Source organism: Hemicordylus capensis, chromosome 1 (genome assembly GCF_027244095.1).
Source record: "Hemicordylus capensis ecotype Gifberg chromosome 1, rHemCap1.1.pri, whole genome shotgun sequence".
Taxonomy (NCBI): Eukaryota; Metazoa; Chordata; class Lepidosauria; order Squamata; family Cordylidae; genus Hemicordylus; species Hemicordylus capensis.
The window spans coordinates 46,537,432-46,563,688 of record NC_069657.1 but is presented as its reverse complement, the minus strand read 5'-3'; the positions used below and the strand labels follow the sequence as shown (position 1 = coordinate 46,563,688).

Genomic DNA, 26,257 nt, shown 5'->3' with positions numbered 1-26,257 from the left:
TGGAACCAAGAAGACAAGGATTGTAGAATAGAACAATATCGGACCTCTGAAAAGTATACAGTATACTGTGCTTGATTGGCCAGCAAACTCGCCTGACCTGACCCCATAGAGAATCTATGGGGCATTGCCGAGAGAAGGATGAGAGACACGAGACCAAACAATGCAGAAGTGCTGAAGGCCGCTAATGAAGCATCCTGGTCTTCCATAACACCTCATCAGTGCCACAGGCTGATAGCATCCATGCCACGCCACATTGAGGCAGTAGTTGCTGCAAAAGGGGCCCAAACCAAGTACTGAATACATATGCATGCTTATACTTTTCAGAGGTCCGATATTGTTCTATTCTACAATCCTTGTCTTCTTGATTCCATGTAATATTCTAATTTTCTGGGATTGTGGATTTGGGGTTTTCATGAGCTGTATGCCATGATCATCACAATTATAACAAATTAAGGCTTGACTTATCTCGCTTTGCATGTAATGCGTCTGTCTCATATATCAGTTTCACCTTTTAATTTGCATTACTGAAATTAATGGACTTTTGCACAATATTCTAATTTTCCGAGTTTCACCTGTACCTGCTCTGGAACTGAGTTTAGCTTGGAGGCTAAAGAACTGGGTCAGTTTGAGATGATGAGAGAGAATGTTCTAAATTGTCATGAAAAACTAAAAATTAGCAAATCTCCAGGACCAGATGGCACCCACCCAAGAATTCTGAAGGAACTCAGATGTGACATTGCTGATCTCCTAGCAAAAATATGTAACTTGTCCTTACAATCAGGCTCTGTACCAGAGGTCTAGAAAGTAGTCAATGTAATTCTGATTTTCAAAAAATGATCTGGGGTGGGGATCCAGGTAACTACAGGCTAGTTAGCTTAACTTTTGTGCTGGGTAAATTGATGGAAAGCATACTTAAGGACAAAATGGTTAAACATATAGAAGAAAAGGCCTTGCTGAAGGAGAACCAGCATGGATTCTGCAAGGGCAAGTCTTGCCTCACTAAACTTTTGAAGTTCTTTGAGAGTGTCAGGAGGCATGTGGATAAAGGTGATCTGGTTGACATAGTATACCTGGACTTCCAAAAAGCTTTTGACAAAGTTCCCCACCAAAGGCTCTTGAGTCAACTTAGCAATCATGGAATAAGGGCACAGGTTCATGTGTGGATTGGTAACTTTTGAAAGACAGGAAATGGAAGGTAGGAATAAATGGACAGTTTTCACAATGGAGGGAAGTAAGAAGTGGGGTCTCCCAAGGATCTGTACTGGGACCAGTGCTCTTTAACTTGTTCATAAATTATCTAGAAGTTGGGATAAGTAGCCAGGTTTGCAGATTATACTAACTACTTAGGGTAGTGAAATCCACAACAGATTGAGAGGCTCCCCAAACTGGGTGAGTGGACGACAAAACGGCAAATGCAGTTCAGTGTTAGCAAGTGTAAAGTGATGCATATTGGGGCAAAAACCCTAGGGGTGAGCATGAACCGTTCAGTCTCGAACCGGTTCACCTTGAACTCAGCCGGTTCGATCACAAACCAGACCAGAGGTGGTCCGATCTGTGATTGAACTGAACTAAACCTGGTCTGTGGCAGACTGGTTTGGTGATTCAAGGGGCTATGCATGTAAAAGGAGAATCTAGTGAGCACTTCCCTTTACAAGCAAAGGAGTGGGAGAATCCTTGGAAAAACTTCTAAAGGGTAGCTGTGGGGGTGAGAGGGCACCTCTAAAAGTAGATTAAGGTTGTTATTAGTTTGGTGGCAGTCGCTGCCACTCCTCGCAGCCCCCCCCCCCCCCCCCCGTGCAGCTCAAGTTTGTGGCACTCCCTCCAACAATCCACCCACACAGTCCTGGCCTCTTAAAAACATTGTAGAACTAGAAAGGGTGCAGAAGAGGGCGACGCCGATGATTAGAGGCCTGGAGCACCTTTCTTAGATGCAGGGTACAGCATCAGGGGCTTTTTAGTTTGGAAAAGAGGTGACTACAGGGAGACATGATAGAGGTATATAAAATTATGCATGAAGTAGAGAGAGTGGACAAATCTTTCTCCCTCTCTCACAACACTAGAACCAGGGGTCATCCTATGAAACTGAAGGCCGGGAAATTTAGGATCAAGGAAAGGAAGTACTTTTTCACACAGTGCATAATTAATCCATGGAATTCTCTGCCATGGGATGTGGTGATGGCCACTAGCTTGGGTGGCTTTAAAAGGGGTTTAGACAAATTCACGGAGGACAGGTCTTTCAATGGCTACTAGTCTGGTGTCTGTAGGCCACCTCCAGCCTCAGAGGCAAGATGCCTTTAAATATCAGTTGCAGGGGAGCAACAACAAGAGCGAGGGCATGCCCTCAGCCCTTGCTTGTGCACTTTCCAGAGGCATCTGGTGGGCCACTTTGTGAAACGGGATGCTTGACTAGATGTGCCTTGGGCCTGATCCAGCAGGGCTGTTCTTATGAGAGCATACTGGCATGTTTGTCACTCATTAGGTATTATGTTGTGGCTGGATGGGTCTGAGTGATAGTGGTAGCAGCAGTATAGAGCATGGCTTGGTGAGCCAGTACAGGGCTCCTCTGCTTTTTCCAATCTACCACTGGAGCCTAAAGCCTCACTGGGCCTTATTGGGGAACCACTCTTGCCTAGGGATGTGCACAGAACCTGGCGGGGGTGGCTCGAGGCCGGGCAGGGTGTGCCACTTTAAAGGTGGGAGAAGGTGCACTCACCTCCCCGCTCGCCACTGCCGCCCCTTCCCCCTCTTCAGCCGGAAGTATCAGGTGCGTGCAAGCGACGTGTGCATATGCACCCAGTACTTCCGGCCACTTCTGGCCGAAGCAGAAGGGAAGTACACGGCCGCCCTGAAGGCTTTTATAGGCAACGAGCGCTGCCAAAGGAAAAGGGGGGAGGGGTAAGTGCACCCTCTCCCACCCTTAAATTGGCACCCCCCTCGCCTCGAACTTCGAACCCTCCTCGGTGTTCAAACCTGTTCGGAAGTCTGTAAAAGGGCCTCCGAATAGGTTTGTGCACATCTCTACCCTTGCCTAATTGGCTGATACCTGAAACAGACTAGCAGAAGCCCTGTGTGATCTCTCTTTTACCCGGCTATACTATTTTATGCCACAGCCATAGATCTGATTGCTTGAATGCTCCTTTAATAACCAAAATGAGAGCAGAGGTTCCTAACCTTTTTTTTCATGCCAATGTGCCCCTTCTTTCATAAACCTTCAGCTCAGATACCCCATAGAGATTTTGTGTGTGTGTGTGTGTGTGTGTGTGTGTGTGAGAGAGAGAGAGAGAGAGAGAGATTTAAACAAATTTTGTGTGTGTGTGTGTGTGAGAGAGAGAGAGAGAGAGACTGACTGACATCTAGATTAAGTTACTCATGAGTACTCTCGTTGAATTTAATGGGACAAGTTTACATTATCGTATAATTTCAATGGGAGTACTCCGTGTTAATTTTCTGAAGCCTGTCACTCAGGCTGAGGAGACGGGTTTGCTGAGCTTCAGCATGTAATTAGCCAAACAGAAGCAGAGGAGGAGGGGTTCCCTCTCCTCCCCCCCTTTTGCAGCAGACACATTGCTGAAGACATGTTGGCTTCAAGCTGACAATCCTCAGATGGGGAACAAATAGTGCAGCTGCAGCGTGGGGAGGTAGGAAGACTCGGAGTACCCCCAAGAGCCTTTCAAGTACCCCAGGAGTACTAGTAAGTAAGTAAAGTGTGCTGTCAAGTCAATTTTGACTCCTGATGCCTACAGAGGCCTGTGGTTTTCTTTGGTAGAATACAGGAGGGGTTTACCATTGCCCCCTCCCACACAGTATGAGATGATGCCTTTTAGCATCTTTCTATATTGCTGCTGCCCAATATAGTAGCAGCGGGGATTCGAACCGGCAACCTTTTGCTTGTTAGTCAAGTACTTCCCCGCTGCGCCACTTAAGGTGGCCTAGGAGTACAAGTACCTGTTGGGAATCCCTGTGTTAAGGAGAAGATTTGGACTAGCCTTTTCCCTCACATGCTTGTCATAGATTATATTTTGTGTAGATGGGCAACTAAGAACCTACATGGCAGTGGATAGAAAGCTCAAAACCTGACAGTTTTGCTGGAGTTCTGTATCCATAATCATGGCTGCTCTTGCCTTTTTTTTAAATAGAAAGCACAACACAGTGCTAGAAAAGAGTGTCTTAAGTTTCCTTCCTTCTCTTTTTCTGATATAAGAGAGGCTCTTGCCAGAAGGAAACAATGAAAGCATATCCTGTTTCCTGCAGACTTTCAGGAAATCAAGACCAAAATTTTCAATCAGAAATAGGGAGAGACTGTTTTTTAAAAAGTTGATTTTAGTTGCTGCTGCTGTGAAACTTACACATTCTCTGAGAGCCACAATCCCAATCCATCTCTGAGACTGACAGACACAGCTCCATCCTGACAGGCAGGCTAGTGCAAGAAGCGCACAAGATAATATTTCTTTCTGGGGAGAGAGAGAGAGAGGATTTAATGAGCATCGTTTAGTCCAGCTAGGAGACAACTTGAGACAGAAGAGCAAATTAGGAGGGAATAGGGTTGATGAGAGAATAAAATAGTGTCCGATTGAAGGATACCTCTTTTTGGCAAAAGCAGAACAACGCTGGTGACTTGACAAGTCACCAGCCGTGTGTGTGTGTGAGTGATATTTATATATAAAACCAGGTTGCCCCATCACATCTACTGTGACCCTAAAATAAAATTCTAACTGCAGTCATGCAATGCTGCTTAGATTAGGAGGGTGATGAAGCATTGCAGTGAAACATTGCTGAAGCCACAAAATGGCTGACAAATCTGATGCTTCATGTCATAAGCCAACTGGCAGCTGCCTTCTGGGAGGAAAAAAATTATCTTCCTTGATCACCTCACACCTGCACGTGGCAGGGCAGCTGGGCTCAAATGGGCATTTGGTGCATCTCAGACCCCACAATCTGAATTCTATAATGTTTCAACCTACACTGATCTTCCATTCATACTAGGGAAATGTTTAATACAGAAACATACTTTTCTCATGGGGTACCATCACAAAAACACAAAAACCTGTGCCTCACAGATTTTTATTATTTTAATTTAGCCTGGGCTTAAACATAAAAACAGTTTAAAATGGAGGCTAAAACCAAGAAACAGACTTGGTTTTCCTTTAGTCAATAGCAGCCACACAAATGGGGGGATCTGGATTAAGGTCGTGAGGGGGACTCTTTGCCACCACCATAGTTCTGATCTGGATAGTCACACACACCCGCCCCCCCATGGTTGGTTGCCCTGGGAGGACCCACATGAGAACTGTAGCAGTGGCAAAGGGTAAAAGTCCTCTTTCCCTTATATAATGGACCCAGGCCAGATCCTCTGGTCCTCCTCAGCTGCTGCTGCCTAAAGAAAAACTAAGCAGTCAGGATTCAGCATCAGATGTAGTTTGGCCTCTGGTCTTCCTGCTAAAGTGCAGAGTCTAAGAATTTTGAAAATGTAATGTACATAGCTAAATTCAAAAGCCGCTTCAACATAATAATGCTTCTTGTTCACCTTAATCCTGTACTTTTGCACTCAGTGACAACCATCATAATGTAAAAATGTGGCCTAAAATATAGCTGGAAGAAACAGAAAGCATAGAACTTGAGATCCATGGATACTGATGTAAATGGGCCTTAGTGTAAAAGAAAATAGGGAGATGTTTTATTTGTTGTTCAGTGTTTATACCGCCTTTCGTAAGGCACTTCAAGGCAGTTTGCAAAAGCTAAAATACAATAGAACTCCATAAAAATCACATTTAAAACCTTAAAACCAGTTAAACAGTAAAAGCCAGTTATCTAGGCTTCTGGCTAGATTGTCCTGAGAGTCTGATGATTGAGCTAGGATTGAATGACAGTCTTGCCTGTGATTCAGGCTGGCTTTTTTGGAGGTCTATATATAGATGGGCTCAGGATAGACATTTCCGCTGCTCTCATCTCTTCTCTCTTCCCTGGTGGTATCATATCTGGATATTGTTATTAATCCAGGATTATGATTTTATTGCTACCTTTGCCTTTTATTAAGCATCTGGCTTTAATCAAAAAAATGAATGAATGAATGAATGTTCTGTGTTTTTGCCTGAGCACAGATGATAAGCAAGAGTAAATTGGGATGGAATAAAGAGCAGTTTCCTCAAAGCATCACCTTGCAGATTAAAAAAAAAAAATCACATCAGGGTAATGATGATCATTATATTGTGCGCCAAGCATGGGTTGAATGGAAAGCAAGATCATGCATACGCTACCTTTAAAATGGAAGAAAGAAAAATCAAAATTCTTTATCGATGTTAAGTGCAATTTTGCGCCAAGAATAGATTCATTTAGCATCTTTTATGAATTATACAAATGAAGGACATTTACATTTGCCTGGCTGTAGAACTGAGTGTATTTTCCCAGTGCTTAAAGATCTGCACTGGCTATCAGTTTGTTTCCAGGAACAATTTGAAGTGCCGAGTTAGACCTATAAAATTTGACCTAAATAATCTGGAACCAGGCTATCTGAAGGGTCTTTGCTCCAGTATGATCCTGCTCAATTATTAAGATCTGTTTTGGGTCCTTGGAGATGAATCTTGGGGCTACCATGGATAAGACCTTCTCTGGGGTGGTGCTCCATTTGTGGTACTTTCTCTTCAGACCAGTTTGCCAAATGCCATCCCTGCTAGCATTTAGACACCAGATTAAAGCTTCACTTCTTTCAAACAGGGATTTAGGGGTGTCTGAGTTGTTAAATGGTATATTGGTGCTGACTTCTGCTTAGTACTTTTTAAATAATTGTATAGGATTTGGATGACATTTTATATTATTTTGACTGTTTTTAATTGTTTTATTTTGTAAGCCATCTTTGAGATCTTAACATTGAAAAGCAGTTTTAAAATGTTTCCGATAAATGAATAAAGAAACAAACAAATAGATAGCAACATGGGCATCCTCAGGACTTTTTCCCTGGGGGAGGGGTAAAGCCGGTAATACAACATCCCCCCTTCCTGAGATCATGTCCCTTTGAATTCAGTGGGAACTGGCTCAATCCGAGGTGGGTCAACTGCCCTCTCTTGGCCCCTCCTGCCCCGGATTCCCATGAATAGCAAACAAGACCAGTATCTGCCAGTCGTCGTAGACAGTACTGATCTAGATGGACCAATGGTGTGACTTAGTATAAGGCAGCTTTCTATATTCCTAGAGTGAGAATAACCCAGTGTCTGGATGAGTAGATGGTAACAATATAAGAGCAGAGCATCTATCCCCTTTCATAGTGAAGGGTTGCAGCTCAGCAGTAGAGCGTCTGCTTTGCATGCAGAAGCACCCAAGTTATGTCCTCAGCCTTTCCAGGTAGAGCTGGGAAATACCCATTTGAAACCCTGGAAAGCCCTTGCTAGTCAGTGTAGAGAAGACTGAGCTAGATGGATCGATGGTCTGACTCTGTTTAAGGCAGATATCTGTGTAACACTGTATAGATGCATGGGATGTGTGGAAGTGGCTTAGAGACAGTTCTGTATGTGTGAAAGGGACCTCTAGATTACATGTCAGAATATTCACAAGGTGGCTCACCACACTGTAATATGGAAACATCACTTTGTGGTTCCTTTGTTACATAAACATTTGTGTGAGTTGGCCTTGATTTAACTGGACATATGTTAGAAGCCTCCATCATAACTGAGAAAAGAAAACCTCCTACTCTTGTTAGTCTCGCCCCCATCATCTTGCAGCTGTCTCCTGTAAGCATTAGCCCCACTGTGCATTCAATGGACCAAGACGTCTTCCACGCCAAATAATAGCCGATCAAATAATTACAGACATGATCCTTCTGCATTAAGTGGTTAGGAGAGAGATTTTCCACAGTGCCTCAGTTTGGGGTGAAAGGCACACATATTAAGAAATTATTATTAAAAATAGTTAATAAATATGCACTCTTGACAGCCAAGTTAGGGTCCCATCAATTAAGCTTGGCATTCATTAGTCAAGGAGAAGTCCAATCAGATTTCACTGGCTCAACCCGGCTTCTATAAATTGTGGGCTGTTTGTTCTGACATTTGATGAATTATTCTTCATAATCCACTATCTGCTGCGATAAATCTAATCTTTCAGTTTCTGCTGTCTTAATAACTCCTAGAGTAACAATGCAGCACTTGATTTCTGAGCAAAAAATGCACAAATTGATGGGGGAAGAGAGGGTTCATGTTGACTCCAGGTTTAGAGTGGTTCTCTTACTCTAGCTTGACGTCTTCTGACCCCGGAAGCCTAGGTCTTGCCATAAATCCATGGAGCAATGAATCCATATTGCCCTTCACGTATGGGAATAATCTTCTAATTTTGAAAACTAATTTGGAACAGGAACAATGTCAATATGTTCTGGATGTGTCCTAGCATGAGGGATTTGTAAGAAACATCCAAGGCTTCCTGAGAGCTGGTGTTGGGTATGGGTCCATTGCTCAGTGGTAGAGCAACTGCTTGCATGCAGGAGGTCCTAGGTTCACTCCATGGCATCCCCAGGTCGGGCTGGGAAAGACTCCTGCATGAAACCTTGGAGAGCTGCTGCCCGTCAGTGTTGACAATACTGATCGAGATGGACCAAGGATCTGATTCACTATAATTTAGCTTCCTATGTAATCTATATAATATCATGTGATCTGTGCAAGCTAGGAGTCATCAACTCTCACTCCTGTCTTGAACTCACTGAGCCATTATTTTCTTAGCCTCATCCCCTCGCCATCTGCATCACAGGGGCAACAAGGGTAGTTTTCCTTGCAGGACTGTTGTTTTACAGCAATAATGTATGTGAAGCACTTTGAGCGCTTGAAATGAGCCATATAAATGTGAAGTATTATTAATATTTCTTGTTTACACAGTCAGACAGGTGTTATTGACTGGTTTGTTTTATCCAGACATTGAGTCCTTCCCAAGGACCTGGGATGGCTGAATTTTATTGTCAATATTGTTGCTGTTATTATTATAGATATCGTCGCAGAATATAGGTTGTTCCCAGTAAAGCTGCTTTTTGTAATTGGCTGATGGTGATTTCTGTGACCCCTATGGTGTTGAGGTGCTCTTCAAGGTCTTTTGGAACTGCACCCAGGGCGCCAATTACCACTGGGATTATTTTGGTCTTTTTCTGCCACAGCCTTTCAATTTCAATTTGTAGATCTTTGTATTTTGTGATTTTTTCCATTTCTTTTTCCTCTATTCTGCTAGCCCCTGGTATTGCTATGTTGATTATTTTAGCTTGTTTTTCTTTGTTCTCAACCACAGTTATATCTGGTGTATTGTGTGGCAGATGTTTGTCTGTTTGTAGTCGGAAGTCCCATAATATTTTTACATCTTCATTTTCTTCAACTTTTTCAGTTTTAGGGTCCCACCAATTTTTGGCTACAGGTAGCTAGTATTTTTTGCCGATGTTCCAGTGTATCATCCCTGCTGCCTTGTCATGCCTTTGTTTGTAGTCAGTCTGTGCGATCTTTTTACAACATCTGATTAGGTGGTCCACGGTTTCATCTGCTTCTTTACAAAGGCAGCACTTGCTGTTTGTTGTTGACTTTTCAACTTTTGCTCTTATTGCATTTGTTCTTAGTGCCTGTTCTTGCGCAGCCAGTATTAAACCCTCTGTTTCTTTCTTCAAGTTGCCATTCTTAAGCCATTGCCAGGTCTTGCTGATGTCTGATTTTCCACTTATATTGTGCAAATATTGACCATGCAGTGGCTTATTTCTCCATTTTTCTGCTCGGTTCTTGATTTATTCTTTCTTGTAGGCCTACTTTGTTTCATTGGTGTTGAATAGTTTCTCCTTATTGACCATTTGAAGTGCATCTTCTTCACTGTCCTTTGTATATTCTTCAAGGCCTCCTCTGCTGTTTGATGGACTTGCAGCATTCCTCTTCCACCTGAGCTGCGAGGGAGGTATAGCCTATCTACATCACTGCGGGGGTGCAGAGCATGATTGATGGTCATTATTTTCCTAGTCTTATGAAATAGCTTCTCTAGCTCTGCCTGGGTCCAGTCTATTATTCCTGCAGTGTATCTGATAACAGATATAGCCCAGATTTTTATGGCTTGTATGGTGTTCCTGCCATTGAGTTTGGACTTTAGGATTTTTCTAACTCTCCTGATGTATTCACTTCCCATTTTTCTTTTAACGTCAGCATGTGCGATGTTATCAGCCTGGAGAATGCCCAAATATTTGTAATGTTCTTTCTCTTCCAGGTTCTTGATCTTGCTTCCATTTGTCAGTTCTATTCCTTCTGTTTTTCTTATTTTCCCTCTGTTCATTATTAATGCAGCACACTTGTCTAGTCCAAACTCCATTGCTATATCGCTACTGAATATATGGACAGTGTTTAGCAGTGATTCTATTTCTGACTGGGACTTTCCATACAACTTCAGATCATCCATGTACAGCAGATGGTTGATTTTACTTGATGTTTTAGATGTTTGGTATCCGAGGCCTGTTTTGTTTAGTATTTGTGAAAATGGGGTCATGGCGATTACAAACAACAGAGGGGATAGTGAGTCCCCTTGGGAAATGCCTCTTCTAATGCTAACCTGTCCAAGTGTCTCGCCATTGATTGTTAACTGTGTACTCCACATGCTCTTTGCTTTAAAAATAAATAAATATCTGAATGTTTTTGCTGACACCAGTTGTTTCTAAACATTTTAGTATCCATGTGTGAGGCAATGAATCGAAGGCTTTCTTGTAGTCAATCCATGCAACACTTAGAGTTGTTTTTCTTCTCTTGCAATTTTCTAAAATCATTTTGTCAATCAGCAGCTGGTCTTTTGTGCCTCTGGTGTTCAGGCAATTTCCTTTCTGTTCAACTGGAAGCTGTTTGTTAGTTAATAAGTGTTGCATCACTTCATCTGCTATTATTCCAGTTAATAATTTGAACATGGTTGGCAGGCAGGTTATCGGTCTATAATTACTTGGAACTGCACCTTTTGCTGGGTCTTTCATGATGAGATGAGTTTTGCCAGTTGTTAGCCATTGTTCAATATCACCTCCTTGCAAAATGTGATTCAACTGTTTTGATAGTTGTTTATGAAGGCTTGTTAGGTGTTTAAGCCAAAAGCCAAGCAGTTCATCGTTGCCTGGTGCAGTCCAATTTTTAATTTTCTTTGCTCTTTCACTTATTAATTCTGGTGTTATTATTAGATCTTGCATTTGTTGGTTACATTTTTTGACCTCTTTCATCCAGCCTGCTTTTTTATTATAATCTGTCCCATAATTTCCCCCAGAATTGCACTGTTTCTTCTTTTTTTGGTGTTTCTAGGTTTCTTGCAGTTTCTCCTTCTATGCTTTGGTAGAAACGTCTCTGATTCGACTGGAATTGGAGATTCTGCCTGTGTTGTGTGATTCTGGCTTCGTATCTGCTAATCTTCTTTGACACTGCTGTTATTTGTTGATTTATTATTTCCAGGACTTCTCTAATTTTCCTTGAATCTAGGTGGTATTTTTGGATCAGATACTGTTTGGTGTTTTCATTCTTCAGCTTCACGTCTCTGACGTGCGCGCGCATGACGTGTGTGCAAAGCACTCCTGGGAAGGTTTGCAGAGTAGCAGCGGGGAAGGGGCGGCAGGGAGGTATCCTGCTGCCCCAATTACTCTGAAGATTATGGCCGCAGAGTGGGAAAGCGGCGGGAGGGGTAAGTAAACCCTCCCTCTGCTCTTAAAGCTACCCCCCACCCCCGAACCGAACCACCAAGGTCTGGACCGGTCCGGAAGCCTTTACAATGGCCTCCAGACCGGTCCGGGCCCATCCCTACCCAGTATTCTCCAGCTCCTGCAGTGTCAATCAGTCCTCTCTTTAAGCTTGAGCTCATTCCTTTCCTTACTTTGCTATGCAGGCATGTGTGTGCTGTGAGTAACCCCTTCTGGCTGGGACCAGGGATAACTGCATCTCTGATTTGGCGGTCCGGACCTTCCCTTCACGCAGAGTACCAGCATCTTGCGTCTGCATGGGGCCTTTGCTCTGGGTGGTTGGGTGGCATCACCCCCTCCTCAGATTGCAAACTTGAGCTGAAAGTGCTGAGTCCAAAGGAAGAGAGACACATTTTGCCAACACCTTAGTGTGCAGTAAACAAGCTATGCTTTCAGTGATGGGGTGGTTGACTGTGAACAGGTTTGAAAGTGTTTGCCAGTTCAGAGTGAGGGTAGGAAGCACTGCAGTCACTCTGAATTGTCTTCTAAGTGCTATCCCAAAGCCAAATCTGATTGGTTACCTGGTATAATATAATTAGTTTCACTGTGTAATCCCTGACTGGCTGCGTTCCCACAACAATGATGCAATTAAAAAAATTATTTGAAAGCAGCTGCCAGTCTGGGAAGTGAAAAGCCCTGAAACAGGCATGAGAAAAGAGGAGCAGAGAGGTGGGTGAGAGAATACTTGATGGAGTGTGTGGCAAAGGTTTTACTTTAACATTGGAAGTGGATGGATTTTTTTGTGGATATTCATTGCAACTCTAAGAAAACGGAATAACAGCACTAAATATACACATCACCTGACCTCAATGTCTACATGCTCTCCTAAAATAAATAGATCTTGCAGCCTCTTCAAAAGGCCATCAGGGACATGTGTTCAAGGGCATCTTCTGGGAGGCCATTCCACAATCCCAGAGCTACCACTGAAAAACCTCTGCCTCTTGCTGAGGTCATCTTGACCTTACATAACAATGGAGTTCAAAGTAGAGAACTCAATGCAAATCTTAATTGGTAGGGGGAAAATAATTTTTCTGGAAGCTAACAGGTAGCCAGTGCAATCACTGCAAAATTGTCTGGTGTCTCCATCAACTTTACCTCCATCCAGTGTTCCCTCTAATAGGGATTTCCAGATGTCGTTGATTACAACTCCCAGAATCCCCAGCCAAAGGCCATTGCAGCTGAGGATGCTGGAAGTTGTAATCAGCCACCACAATTACCCCCCCCCCAAAAAAAATCTCTCAGGAGGGCCAGTGTGCCACACAGTGGGGGTTAGGGGTGGGGAAGTTTGGGAAACACACTGGACTAGAAACTTAAAAAGAAAAGAAAAACTGAAGTTCAAACCTAAGTATTTGTATGGTGTGATAATTATATAATGTGGAGCCAGTGTGGTGTAGTGGTAGAGTGTTGAACTAGGACTGGGAAGACCTGAGTTCAAATTTCCATTTAACCATGAAACTCACTGGATGAATCTGGGTCAGTTACTTCTCTCTCAGCCTAACCTGCCTCACAGAGTTATTGTGAGGATAAATATAAACTATGTACACTGCTCTGGGATACTTGGAGGAAGAGCAAATATAAATGTAAAAATTAAAATTAAATAAGGTGGCATACTCACTGACTTGCCCATGGGACAGAAATCACTACTTTGGTGCAGTGGTTTCAGCCATGAAGCGCCATAGTAGCTCAGTGCCCATGCTACCAGTTTCCCCAAGCCTTCTGGCTTCCCACAGAATAGTTGGTTGCTTGTGGGAGGGGGTGGAATCTGAAGGTAGAAACCCAACATCTAACACAATATTTAAGAGGGAGAGAAATTCTCTGAAAGCCGGCATGTCAAAAGGTTTGAATCATGGATCTGCTGTAATTAAAACACACATAACTAGTCGTTTTCAAATGCGGTTGTTCTACTTAATTGATTTTGCCGCCAGAGGAATAAAATAAATAAATAAAAGGCGCCTTCCCCGTGAATTACTGGAGGCGGCGGAGACTCTGTTTGAATCTAATTGCTGCAAATGTGCCAGTTTGTTGCTGCTAATAGTTATTATAAAAAGAGGCTGTGGAGGGAGGGGGGAAAAGAAGCAGTGTTGTGTGCCTGTGTGTGTGTTGTGGTGTTGCGGGGGGAGCTGGTCTTAGCAGCTGTGTGTAGGCAAGGGCTGCTTCTAGAATGCTGCTCCCCCCTCCTCCATCAGCACAAAGGATTTCTGCTGAACGCTTTGCATGTAGGCTCTGTTTAAAAGTGTTTTATTCATATTTAATTGCTGGCTTGCTGCGGCTTCCATCTTTAATTATTGTGTAAAAAGTAGGATATAAAAATGCACTCGCATTCAATTTGTTTTCTTTTAATTTCTGCATATATTATGTGTTCCTTGATGGCTTGCCCTGGCGAGAAATATGCTTTGTATGAGCCGAGGACAGGCAGTCTTCTGTGAAGCCAACTCCTCTGGCTGACTATTGAGCATGGTGCGGCTCTGGGGAACTCTGCCCAGAACTGGAGGTGTGGCAAGGCAGCCCTTGGCGCCTCCCACAGCTCTGTATTATGCTGCAGGAGCAGAGTGCCTACATTTTCTCACTGTTGTCTGATGCTCCCCTTTTCTTGCCTGCCGCTTGGCTGGCTGATCCAGTTCTGCTTCCATCTCATGCAGCCCTTGATATGTACTGTAGCTTCTGTAAGCGACAATACTTACATGTATTCTGTAGCTTCTACTAAGTCCTTCCCTGCATTGGATGTAAGATCTCTCTGAATCAGGACAGCGGGAAAGGCTTAGCTAGGTATATTTTTCTTGGTCACTCAATAGGCTGGAAGAGCAAATGGGGCATAAGTAAGACAGTACGATCAAAAGGGAAGTACAGACAGAGCAAGGCTGGTTCCAAGGCTGGCTTGAAGGCACAAGACTTATCAGTTGATTCTCTTATCCAGCAAGGGGTGGAACAGGGGGAGGTATGTGAAATGAGACAGGGCTGTTGTAGGCATCCCTAACATTCATCTGGCCCGCTTTCCTTATGCTCTCCCAGAGCCCTCTACATGCATGGGATGAGACTGTAGCCCAGTGGTAGAGCATCTGCTGGGAAAGACTCTTTCCTGAAACATTGGAGAGCAGATGCCAGTCAGCATAGACAATACTGAGCTAGATGAACCAGTGGTTTGACTCAGTATATGGAAACTTCCCATGTTCCTATTCCAAAGCTTTAAAACCTGTATAACTTGGGCTCTGGATAACTGAAGGAGTGTCTGCTCCCATATCAACCCGGTGGCTCTTCTCCGGGTGTCCAGAGGTGAGGGATGTATCAGAGGTGAAGTTTGTGGTGACTAGAAAGACAGCCTTCTCTGTGGTGGCACCTTGTTTGTGGGACTCTGTCGCCAGAGGGACTCATCTGGCACCTATGCTGCTATCTTTTCCATGCTAAGCAAACGTTTTTGTTCCTCCTTCAGGCCTTCTAGGTTTTAGCTGCCATTTTAGTTGTTGCCGTTCTATTGATTAATTGTGGCTGCTTTATTGTTTTACTTGTTAACCTACTTGGGAATTTCTTATTTGAAAGGCAGGGGAAAAAATTCTGCTCAATAAATAAATAAAAAATCACAGAGGGCTGATGAGAAATTTCACTGCCTCAGACTTGCCAAGTGTTCAGAAAGCCTGGAAGCAACATGAGCCCCATGACACTGCTCTGACCTCATTCCCTCTTGTGTGAGGGAGAATGCCTCTTCTAAGATCTTAGGAACATAGGAAGCTGCCTTGTACCAAGTCAGACCATTGGTCCATCTAGCTCACTATTGTCTGCACAGACTGGCAGCAGCTTCTTCAAGGTTGCAGAAAGGAGTGTCTCTCAGCCTCTCTCTCTCTTGGAGATGCCAGGGAGGGAAGTTGGAACCTCCTGCATGCAAGCATGCAGATGTTCTTCTCAGAGTGGACCCATCCCTGCTAGGGAAATACCTTACAATGCTCACACGTAGTCTCCTATCCAAATGCAAACCAGGGTGGACCCTGCTTAGCAATGCATCCTTGTTACCATAAGACCAGTTCTCCTCCTTAGAAGAGAGGTATTCTCTTCTGTGAGGGTGATGAAGGAATGGCTTTTCTAAGATGACATCTGCCACACATAGCTTTTTAAAGTATAAATATTTAATAATTTTTTTTAAAGCAAACTTCTCTCAAATAAGTAGGAACCTCTTTTTAATAGATCAAAAGTTGCTTTAATCAATTAATCAGCTAGTCATTGCACCCCTTAAAAATGGTTCTCAGCCCCATTACAGTGCTGCAGAGATGTTCATGGTTATCTTAAGCCAGTCAGTCAAGACTGGCAAGTTAGAGCCTTTTTCAGACAGTACAAGAGGGAATGCCTCTCTTCAGTTTTCAAAAACAAATACTCTTCATTGTCTTTTAAACTATTGCCTCATATCCAAACAAAGCGAAGAAGATTTCATTCAATTAAAACCCGTACAATTCATTGACTAAGGTTTCTTTAATCAGGCAAAAGCCCTACTTCTCCCCACCCCCTAAAATGGGCAAAACCTATGACCACCCTCTCCCTATAGAAAACGACAACTGTCTTCTCATGCATAAAGTCTGTGGGTTTCCCAGTGATGTTTTCTCTTTCCATCCTAAAAGACTGACATGTCCATGTATTTTATTCTTTTTAAAGGGCTAAGGGCTAAGACGTCAGCAAATGAGAAGGGCTGACACATTTTGCTGAGTCCATCTGAGGCTGATAGCTTCCTTTCATCTTCTCCTTACAGATTAAGGAGCTGTTTGTAAGTTTTGAAGATGCCCCACTGGGAGCAGCATCCCTGGCCCAGGTGCACAAGGCTGTGCTGCAGGATGGGAGGACGGTGGCAGTGAAGGTCCAGCATCCAAAGGTTCAGGCTCAGAGCGCTAAGGATATTCTACTGATGGAGGTAAAATGGTTGGTAGACCTGGCGGGTGGGTGGGGATGGGATGCTTTTGTAGTGTACATGGAGCTTTACTGAATGAAATAAGCAAAAACAGACAGGTCTTGGACTCTGGAGTCTAAATGTTTATTCTGTGGAAGACAAAAGAGGAAGGGAAGGGAAGGGAAAAAGAGAGGACAGTGAAGGTTATATAACTCCTGCTAACTGAGCAGTGGTGATTCTCTTTATTTAGCAGGGAGAGAGCAACTGGACCTATATATCCCCAGCATAACACCTCTCTAGTGGCTGTTGCTGGTGTCTCTCTCATGTTTCTTTTTTAGACTGTGAGCCCTCTGAGGACAGGGATCCATTTTATTTATCCATTTATATCTATGTAAACTGTTTTGGGAACTTTTGTTGAAAAGTGGTATATAAATATTCATTGTTATTGTTATATTTCTTATGTGCAAATTGTATGTAAGTATGTATTACATTTTTATCCCACAGTTCATAAAAACTGGTGGCACTTTATAACCAAATGTAGTTATTTTGTTCAAATGAAGCTATCCATACTTTTAGTTGGGGCTGAGAAAGGACTGAGGGGCTAAACCTCCAAAATCTTAAGGGGCTTGAGGGGGTGTTTGAAGAAAGAGAGAGAGGTGACACCATCTAGGGGCATCACGTCGGGCACCATGAGAAAGAGGTGCCACCTTTGAGGGCTCCATGCATTCTGGGAAGGCGTTCCAGGAATAGGGGGCAGCAAGGTCAGTTCCAATCATTGTGGAGGTTTCTCCTTGCTTTTGTCTTCTTTTAGTCCTAGGACGGCTTCACACGTAGCGGTAAGTAAGCAGAAGAGAACCGTTGGTTCCCAGCAGTTGCATGCTCCTGGTACTTCTACGTCTTCTGTGTAATCCAAATCGGGGAATGTTGGGTTGCCAGTGTTGGATTCCCTCTATCACCTGACATTTGCTGCCAAACTTCAAGTCTGGGTTACAAATGCTGAGCACATGTCAGAAGACAAGAAAGAGGTGGAAGTCCTCAGAGAATGTGCTCTCCGGGAACCAGTGTTTCCCTTCCTACTTAAGCCTCACTTTTAGTTAGCAAATCAGAGTCTGAAGAATGGTTGCTAATTGCCACGTAGTTATAGAGTGTATTAAGGCTATAGTTCTGTGCATGCTTACCTGAGAGTAAGCTCTCTTGATTTCAGTGGGGACTTCATATGCATAAGACTGGGTTATAATTGTCTAATATAATCCTCTCTTAAGTCTACGTCTTCATTGTCCAGTCTCTCTCTCTTAATAAGTAGCCAGGCTATGCATGGCTACTGTTTGTTGACATTCCCAGAGAAATCACACCAAATTTATTTAGTCCTACAGCTTGAGCTTGCTTTGGCCTACATGTGTGTTATGGGGCAACCTCTTGGAACTGCTCAGGTCTAGATTGCCTTTGTTAGGAAAAAGGAGGCACCTTTTAAAGTGGTGATTCCCTAGACCCATTTCAACCTGGCTTTCAGGCGGGCTGTGGGGTGGAGACTGCCTTAGTTGGCCTGATGGATGATCTCCAATTAGGAATTGACAGAAGGAGTGTGACTCTTGGTCCTTTTGGATCTCTTGACTGTAGTATTCTTCTGTAGCATCTAAGGGGTTTGGCGGGTGGGAGGCACTGCTTTGCTGTGGTTCTGCTCCTACCTCTTGGGCAGATTGCAGATGGTGTCCCTTAGAGAGACTGTTGCTCTTCAAAATCTGAACTTTTGTATGGTGTCCCTGAGGGCTCCATACTGTCTCCAATGCTTTTTAACATCTACATGAAACCTCTGGGAGAGAACATCAGGAGCTTTGGTGTAGGGTGTTATCAGTACTGTATGCTGATGACACCCAAATCTGTTTCTCCATGTCAACATCACCAGGAGAAGGAATAACCTCCCTAAATGCCTGCCTGGAGGCAGTGATGTGCTGGGTGAGGGATAACAAACTGAGACTCAATCCAGATAAGACAGAGATACTAATTGTGTGGGATCAGCACTTGGGAGATGGTTTTGATCTGCTGGTTCTGGATGGGGTCATACTTCCCCAGAAGGAACAGGTACGCAGTCTGGGAGTGCTTCTGGAGCCACACCTCTCCCTGGGGCTCCAAGTTGAGGTGGTGGCCAGAGGTGCTTTCTATTAGCTTTGGCTGATATGCTAGCTACGTCAATTTCTTAAGGGAAATGACCTCAGAACAGTAGTACATCTGGTAATCTTCAGACTTGACTACTGCAATGAGCTCTATGTGGGGCTGCTTTTGTACGTCGTCCGGAAACTGCAGTTGTTCCAGAATGCGGCAGCCAGGTTGGTCTCTGGGTCATCTTGGAGAGACCATATTAATCCCATACTAAAAGAGTTACATTGGCTACCAATAAGTTTCCAGGCAAAATACAAGGTGCTGGTTATAACTTATAAAGCCCTAAACAGTTAGACTCTGGGTATTTAAGACAACATCTTCTTCACTACGAGCCCCACTTCCCATTGAGATCATCTGGAGAGGTTTGTCTACAGTTGCCACCAGCTTGTCTGGTGGCTACACAGAGACGGACGGGCCTTGTCTGTTGCTGCCCCGAGACTCCTTTTAAAGTAGACTTGTAGTTTTAAATTGTTTTAAAGTTTTCATTTCTGTTTTAATTTGTTTTGAGTTGTTGTAAACTGCCCAGAGACAGGGACAGGCCTTCTCTGTTGCTGCCCTGAGATTCTAGAATGTGTTTTCTGCTGAAATAAGAGCCTCTCCATCTCTGACAATATTTTAACAGTCTCTTAAGATTCATTTTTTCACCCAAGCTTTTAAACTTTACTGTGGTTTTAAAATTGTGTTAAGATCCTCATTTTTAATTTATTTTATATTGTAAACCGTCCAGAAATGGATGTTTGGAGTGGTCTGCAAATTTGAAAAATAAATATTTAGCAGGGTGAGAGCAAATGTCCCTATCCAATCCCAGCACAACATTCCTTGAATGGTTGTTGCAGATGTTTCCATTATATTTCTGTTTATATTGTGAGCCCTTTTGGGACAGTAGACCATCTTCTTGTTTATTATTTGTCTGTGTAAACTGCTTTGAGAACCTTTGTTAAAAAGTGGCATATTTGTTTATTTATTTATTTACTTACATTTATATCCCGCTTTTCCTCCAAGGAGCCCAGAATGGTGCACATAGTTATATTTATCCTCACAACAACCCTATGAGGTAGGTCAGGGTTAGATAGGTGAGAAGCACCTGGCCCAGAGTCACCCAGTGAGTTGCATGGCTGAATGTGGATTTGAACTTGGGTCTCCCCAGTCCTAGTCCAGCTCTCTAACTGCTACACCGCATTGGTATATAAATGTAGTAGTAGTAGTAGTAGTAGTAGTAGTAGTAGTAGTAGTAGGATGGTAATGCAGATGCAGGAACCTTTGGTGGGACCACAATCATACTAAAGAAATGCCCACCAGGGGTCAATCCTGATCGGTACTGTGTTGCTCAAGGGGGAGAAGATTGACTTGTTCCCTGCATTCTCTTTTCCTGCAGAACATCTCTGCCACCCTTACAAAACAGTTATTTGTCTCTGAAGCAGCTATTCGCTGCTGCTGCAGTCCAATGGCATCTCACAAGTGGGTTATGTTTCTCCATGTGACTCTAGAAGGAAGGACTTGTAAATTAAGTTAGGCTTTTAAGACCGGGAGGAGCATGACCCCACAATTCTTTTAGTTCTATGTGGCTCTAAGGCAGCTCTTCCTCGGCTCTAGCTATACTTGCTAAGATTCTTTCCTGATATTATTTCTCTTTTCTCCTCTCTCAATCTTTCTCCTTAAAAAACCAAAAACAAAAACAAATCTTCCCTACTTTCGTTTTCCCCTCTGCCCTCCTCTCCTTTGTTTCCTCCTCTGCTGCATGGAACACACAGCCAGGATCCTTCACATAAGAATCCCCAAGGGGAAACAGCATCAAGGTCCAAAGGCCATCAGAGCAGCCGGGAACCCACCCTGAGATCCCATGCACCGGCTTATTCTGCGGCGAGAGAGAGCTCCCCGGAACGCTCAGCCCCCACCGAACAGCTGACCGGCGGTGTTCCAGAGCAGGAAGAAGTTCCAGCCGCTTGTGTCCAGGGCGGGCAAGTGGACCAAGCCTCGACCTTGCTTCCACTTCCCACCAGCCCCACTTGCTGCCAGCCAGTTACCGCTGCAGCGGGAGCTCAGCAATGACAGTATCCACATATTTGGTGAGTTCAGCCCAGGCTGGGCCTTCTGAGACTTCTGCCTCCACCATCCTGGACACTTCTGGGTCATCTAGTCTATCCCAGCCCACACCAGTTTGCTAAGCTCTAGATCAAATGCCGGAAGACATGCCACCTACCTGATGCACCTGGTTCCAAGATGTGTGGGCAGGTGCTGGCAAGTTCATTCGAGACCTATGACCAATTAAAATCTAAAAAGAGAAACAGATCCAAGAGGGCTCCCTCCTCCTCCAGTGCTTCATGTTCCGTTTCAGAGGCGCCAGCCCCTAAAAAAGCAAAGAAAAAGAGAAAACATATTAAGAAAGCAAAAAAGGGGAGGTTTAAGTCCAAACAAAGGGGAAGGAGCGTGCATTCATCTGAACTCTCTGACCCAGTTCCCAGGGATACAGAGGAACTGCCCAGTAACCCCCCTCCCCAAAGCCGCCAGCCAAAGCACCTCTTAACCCATTCCCCACCATCCCATTGGATGAAGAACTCACCTTGCCAGAGAATTCTGGGGACTCAGGGGACCCCATGCGGGGAGGGAACATAGGAAGCTGCCATTTACTGAGTCAGACCATTAGTCTATCTAGCTCAGTATTATCTTCACAGACTGGCAGAGACTTCTCCAAGGTTGCAGGCAGGAATCTCTCTCAGCCCTATCTTGGAGAAGCCAGGAAGGGAACTTGGAACCTTCTGCTCTTCCCAGAGTGGCTCCATCCCCTACGGGGGATATCTTATAGTGCTCACACTTCCAGTCTCCCTTTCATATGCAACCAAAAGCAGACCCTGCTTAGCTAAGAGGACAAGTCGTGCTTGCTGCCACAAGACCAGCTCTCCTCTCCACCTCAGTACCCTTTGATGGGGGGAAAATTGTTTGGGGCAGTGGCCTTAAAAGACATTTTGGTTGAGTCAAAAGACAAAAAGACACCTATGCCTTCCTTGACACAAAAACAGGACCACCCTCAAGGATGGTGACCCTTTCAGTCCTTTTGTCCCTTTAGATCATTCTTTGAGGGCAGGGGCAGGGGATTCAGGTCACAACACCCCTATTGGGGTAGAGCCAGACCAGCCAGGCAGGGATTCGGTAGCTGGGCAATTTTCAGTGCCTGAGCCAAGCAGTCTAAAGAACTGGCATGACTTGGGGGAGCACCCCTAGGTGGTCACCTCTCCTCACATTGGTGCGTTTGGGAGGGCACCACATCAGACCTTTGGGTACTCAACACTGTCAAGGAGGGCTACTCCATAGAGCTGATCTGACAACCCCTTCACTGCTTTCTTCCTACTCCAGTCTCTCACCTACAACAGAAATACCAAGGTCTGAAGGGAGTGATTCAGCACTTCTTGTCAATCGGGGACATAGAGCTTGTCCCCTCAGAACACCAGGGCACAGGCATTTACTCGATAATCTTCACAGTGCCCCAAAAGGACGGCTCTCTGAGGGCAGTGCTGGACTTAAAACACTTAAACCGCTTTGTTCACAAGAGGAAATTCCGCATGGAATCCTTGAGGTCAATTGCTTAAGCACTCCAGCATCTAGACCTGAAGGAGGCATACATACACGTGCCAATACACCAAAACAGCCGCCACCTACTCTGTTTCCTATACACAGGAGTACATGATCAGTACAGGGCTTTCCCATTCGGCCTATCCTCAGCCCCACACATTTTTACAACGATCCTGTCATCATTGTTAGCGCACCTCCGCTTCCAGGTCGTGAGGATTTTTGGGTACCTAGATGATCTTTTGATAAAGTCTCTGTCACTGCAGGCAGCTCAGAGGGACCTGCAGCACACCCGACAGGTACTCAAGAACCACAGCTTCCTGATCAACAGGGAAAAGAGCCAACTCTGGCCGGCGCACCTCCTACTTCATCTGGGAGTCCTCATGGACACTCAACAAGACAAATTGTTCCTGCCAACAGAACGCAGACACACATTGGAGACCGAGGTACTCCAGGCCCTAGTGCATAAATCTCTTCCTCTGCTGTCCTTATCTAGGCTCCTGGGTCTGATGGTGGGAAGTTTGGAGTTGGTTCCATGGGGAAGTTTCCACTTGAGACCCCTGCAATGGTTCCTCCTGCCCTTCCACCGGGACATCTCAGTGAAGTTCAGCAGACGGGTGACCCTGACACGACTGGTTCTACAATCTCTACATTGGTGGATCACTCCTCCACACCTGTCAGTAGGCAAGGAGTTTCTGGACCCACCCAGGGTCATTGTGACCATGGACGCCAGCAAGAGAGGATGGGGTGCCCACTGTCTCCAATGGTCAGCCCAAGGCAACTGGTCAGCGGAAGAGCGTCAGCACAGCATAAACTGGCTGGAGCTCAGGGTGATCCGGATGGCACTTCTGGATTCCAGTCCATCATTCTCCATCGCCACATTCTTATACACACAGACAACTCCATGGCCAAAGCACACATAAACCACCAGGGGGCAACCAGGTTCAAATCTCTACAGGCAGAAGTGGTTCTACTCTTTCTATGGGCAGAATGGCATGTGGCATCTCTAGCAGCGCATCACGTACAGGGGGACTTGAACACAGTGGCAGACTGACTCAGGTGGTTGGATCTACTCCCAGGGGAATGGCATCTGAAATCGAAAACGTTATGCCTGATAGCCAAACACTTTGGGCAGCTGTTAGTGGATCTCTTCATGACTCCATCCAATGCTCAAGTCCCACGTTTTTTCACCAGGTTCCCCTGTCGACAAGCAGAGGCAGTGGACACGCTCTCCTTGCCATGACAGGCAGGTCTCCTGTATGCCTTCCCATCCACACTGCTCCTGGCTCGGGTGCTTTGCAGAGTCAAGCTCTTTAAGGCACAGCTTATCCTGGTGGCTCCGTTCCGGCCAAGAAGACCGTGGTTTGCAGAGCTCTCCAAACTGGCCATAGAAGTGCATCTGATGCTCCCAGTCACGCCGGACCTGCTTTACCAGGGCCCAGTATGTCACTGTAGTGTGTAGGCTGGTTAAAACTAGCTGCCTGAAGACTGAGCAGCACATCCTGAAACAACATAGCTACTCAGGAAAGGTGCTTGACATGATCCTGGCATCCAGATGTCCTTCCACGAACAGAATCTATCAATACACATGGAGGGCCTTCCTGCAATGGTCAGCAAGACATGGAATACCTAGGGGATCGGCCACCGTGAAACACCTCCTACAGTTTCTGCAAGATGGCCTAGACCAGGGACTCTCAGCCAATACCCTGAAGCGCCGGGCCGCTTCCTTGGTGGGACTCATATAAGGGACTTCTAAACTATCCATGAAACGTCATCCCCACCTAAGACGTTTCCTAAGGGGAGCTACCTTACTGTCTCCTCCGGTGGTCCATCATTTCCCTACTTGGCACCTGCATGCGGTCCTAAAAGCACCCCAGGGACCCCACTTTGAACCAGTGTCCATCATTCCACTCTGCTTACTTGCAAGGAAGAACACTGATCTCATTTGACCCATAGATGTCTGTATTAAGACTGATGTCTGTATTAAAATGTCTGCTTTAAGATCTTCTGTTTATGAGGCCAGACCAGGAGAACTTGGCAATTTTTTTAAATGGCAACCTGGAAAGAAAGTCAATACCTTAAAATCCTATGGATGTAATAACACAGGTTTTCATTCATCTGATTTTAACCGTGCTTCTTTGGGCTGCCTTCGGCATTCAAACCATGGAGGCAAACAAGAAGGTTGTTGTTGTTCTTGAGAGAAAGAGCTGAGAGCAGTTTGAAAGACAGATTGCTGCTCCTGGGATGTATGTTCCGCTCCCATCTCCAGTGAGAGTGTCCTCGTTCCCCTTCTCCATCCCATTCTCATCTCCTGTGAACAGGTTTTACAGTATTTTGTACAGTGTCAAAACATACAAAAGTGATTTGGCCGGAGGTGACAGAGAATTGAAATGGGTGCACACCATGGGAAGCGTCTCTCAAACTGCTTTCAACCCTTTACAAGTGCAATTTGTATTTATTAAAAGATTTCCAGCAACATTGCCAGGGCAGTTTGCAAAACAGAAGATAAAGTCAATAAAATAATCACAAGATATAACCCGGGATGCCTTCATCTACAGGCAAAACTGCCCACTCTTAAATACAGCCACGGGGGGGGGGGGCGGGGGAGAGAATCACCATTAGCTTCTGTCTTACTGCAGTGGGATGCTGATGACTGAGGGAGGTTGTTTAGGACTGTAAGAGTAGCCCTGAGAGGCAGACTAGATGACGTGTGTTTAAATATGGAACTGCCCAATCACTTAGAAAGAAAAAGGTAGTATATGAGCTAGCTGGAGTGGTTGGTACCATCTAGGCGGGGGACAAATGCTCATTGTGGTTTTTGACAAGCTCTACACTCCTAGAGATGGAAAATAGGTGATAGCATGCAATACTTCCATCTTTCAGTGTGTTATCTTGCTTTTATTGTCCTGACCATTGGGCCTGAAGCAGCCAAAATTGCAATGGTGTTTTAAAAGCTCTTAGACTTTTTAAAAACACAAAGAATATTATAAGATTTTGTTGATGTCATCAGAGGAATGGAAATGAACATCAGCAGGAAAGTCTTCCAAAGATTGCTCCATGGAGAGAATACAACAGTTTGTTCATTGTTAGCCTAACCCTAACCCTTTGCTCTGTGCAAAAATGACTGCAATTTTACCATAATCATTTGGGGGATAGGGATAAAGACAGGGTGATAACACACAGAAAGCTGTAAGTGCAACAATGCTATTGCCTATTTTCCATCTCCGGGTGGTAGACGTTGCCAAAAATCACCATCAGCGTTTGTCCCCAGAGATTGCACTGATGGTCAAAATTTCTGGGCCTGGCTCATGAACTAAGCTGGGTGAGTCAAATTCTAACACTAAAAAAGAGGCACAAATGAGAGGCATTGAACCCTCTGTGCATCTGCTGCTTACCTTACCATAGCCCCTCTCCCTAAGTATCTTTCCACCCAACCAAGATGGCTTCAGATATTAGGGTTGGCTGAAGGGTGGGGGGATTCGGTGGGGGTGGGTGGGCAGGGGCGGGATGGGTGGAAAGAGAGTTCTACACTCTACAACTGCATGGCTCATTTACATTGCAATTGGTCCCTACCCCACCCCCACTGTATATGTGTGGGGCAGTTCTGGGCTTAACCTGCCCCCATTTGCTGGGTGCTGCTCTTTGACACAGCTTTGCTACCTACCAGGTGATCCAGGAGTCTTTTGAAAACTTACCATTTACTTGTTTGGTTTCAGATCCTCCTGGTGGCTGTGAAGCAGATCTTCCCAGACTTTGAGTTCATGTGGTTGGTGGAAGAGGCAAAGAAGAACTTGCCTCTGGAGCTGGACTTCCTTAATGAGGGACGGAATGCTGAGAAGGTGGCCCACATGCTCAAATCATTTGATTTTCTGAAGGTAATACGTGTGCGTGTGTTCCGTATGCATAAACATGCATCTCTTTCATGCAAGCTCATGCTTATAGGTGCAAGACTGGCATTAAGCAGAGAGGGTGCATTATGA

At 44.7% G+C, this 26,257-nt stretch overlaps 1 protein-coding gene and 1 long non-coding RNA gene across 20 annotated transcripts in view; one reads left to right on the top strand and one right to left on the bottom strand.

Annotated features, from left to right (window-relative positions):
* The window catches only part of ADCK1 (aarF domain containing kinase 1), a 198,593-nt gene that overhangs the window by 126,556 nt on the left and 45,780 nt on the right, over window positions 1-26,257 (top strand). For all 18 annotated transcript variants that reach the window (XR_008314250.1, XM_053287354.1, XM_053287351.1 and 15 more), the window contains 2 exons: window positions 16,422-16,580; window positions 25,994-26,152. Coding sequence is in view for 17 of the 18 variants with exons in the window: in XM_053287354.1 (XP_053143329.1) it covers window positions 16,422-16,580; window positions 25,994-26,152 (318 nt within the window). In the remaining variant the exon portion in view is untranslated. The remainder of the gene's footprint in view (window positions 1-16,421; window positions 16,581-25,993; window positions 26,153-26,257) is intronic.
* LOC128341183 (uncharacterized) lies at window positions 4,328-24,583 on the bottom strand. Of its 2 annotated transcripts, none has more exons than XR_008314251.1 (3): window positions 24,198-24,583; window positions 20,914-21,060; window positions 4,328-4,451 (listed from the first exon to the last, which is right to left on the bottom strand). It is a non-coding gene; the product is annotated as an uncharacterized LOC128341183 (long non-coding RNA). The 2 variants fall into 2 exon arrangements; XR_008314252.1 differs by having other exon boundaries at window positions 24,355-24,583.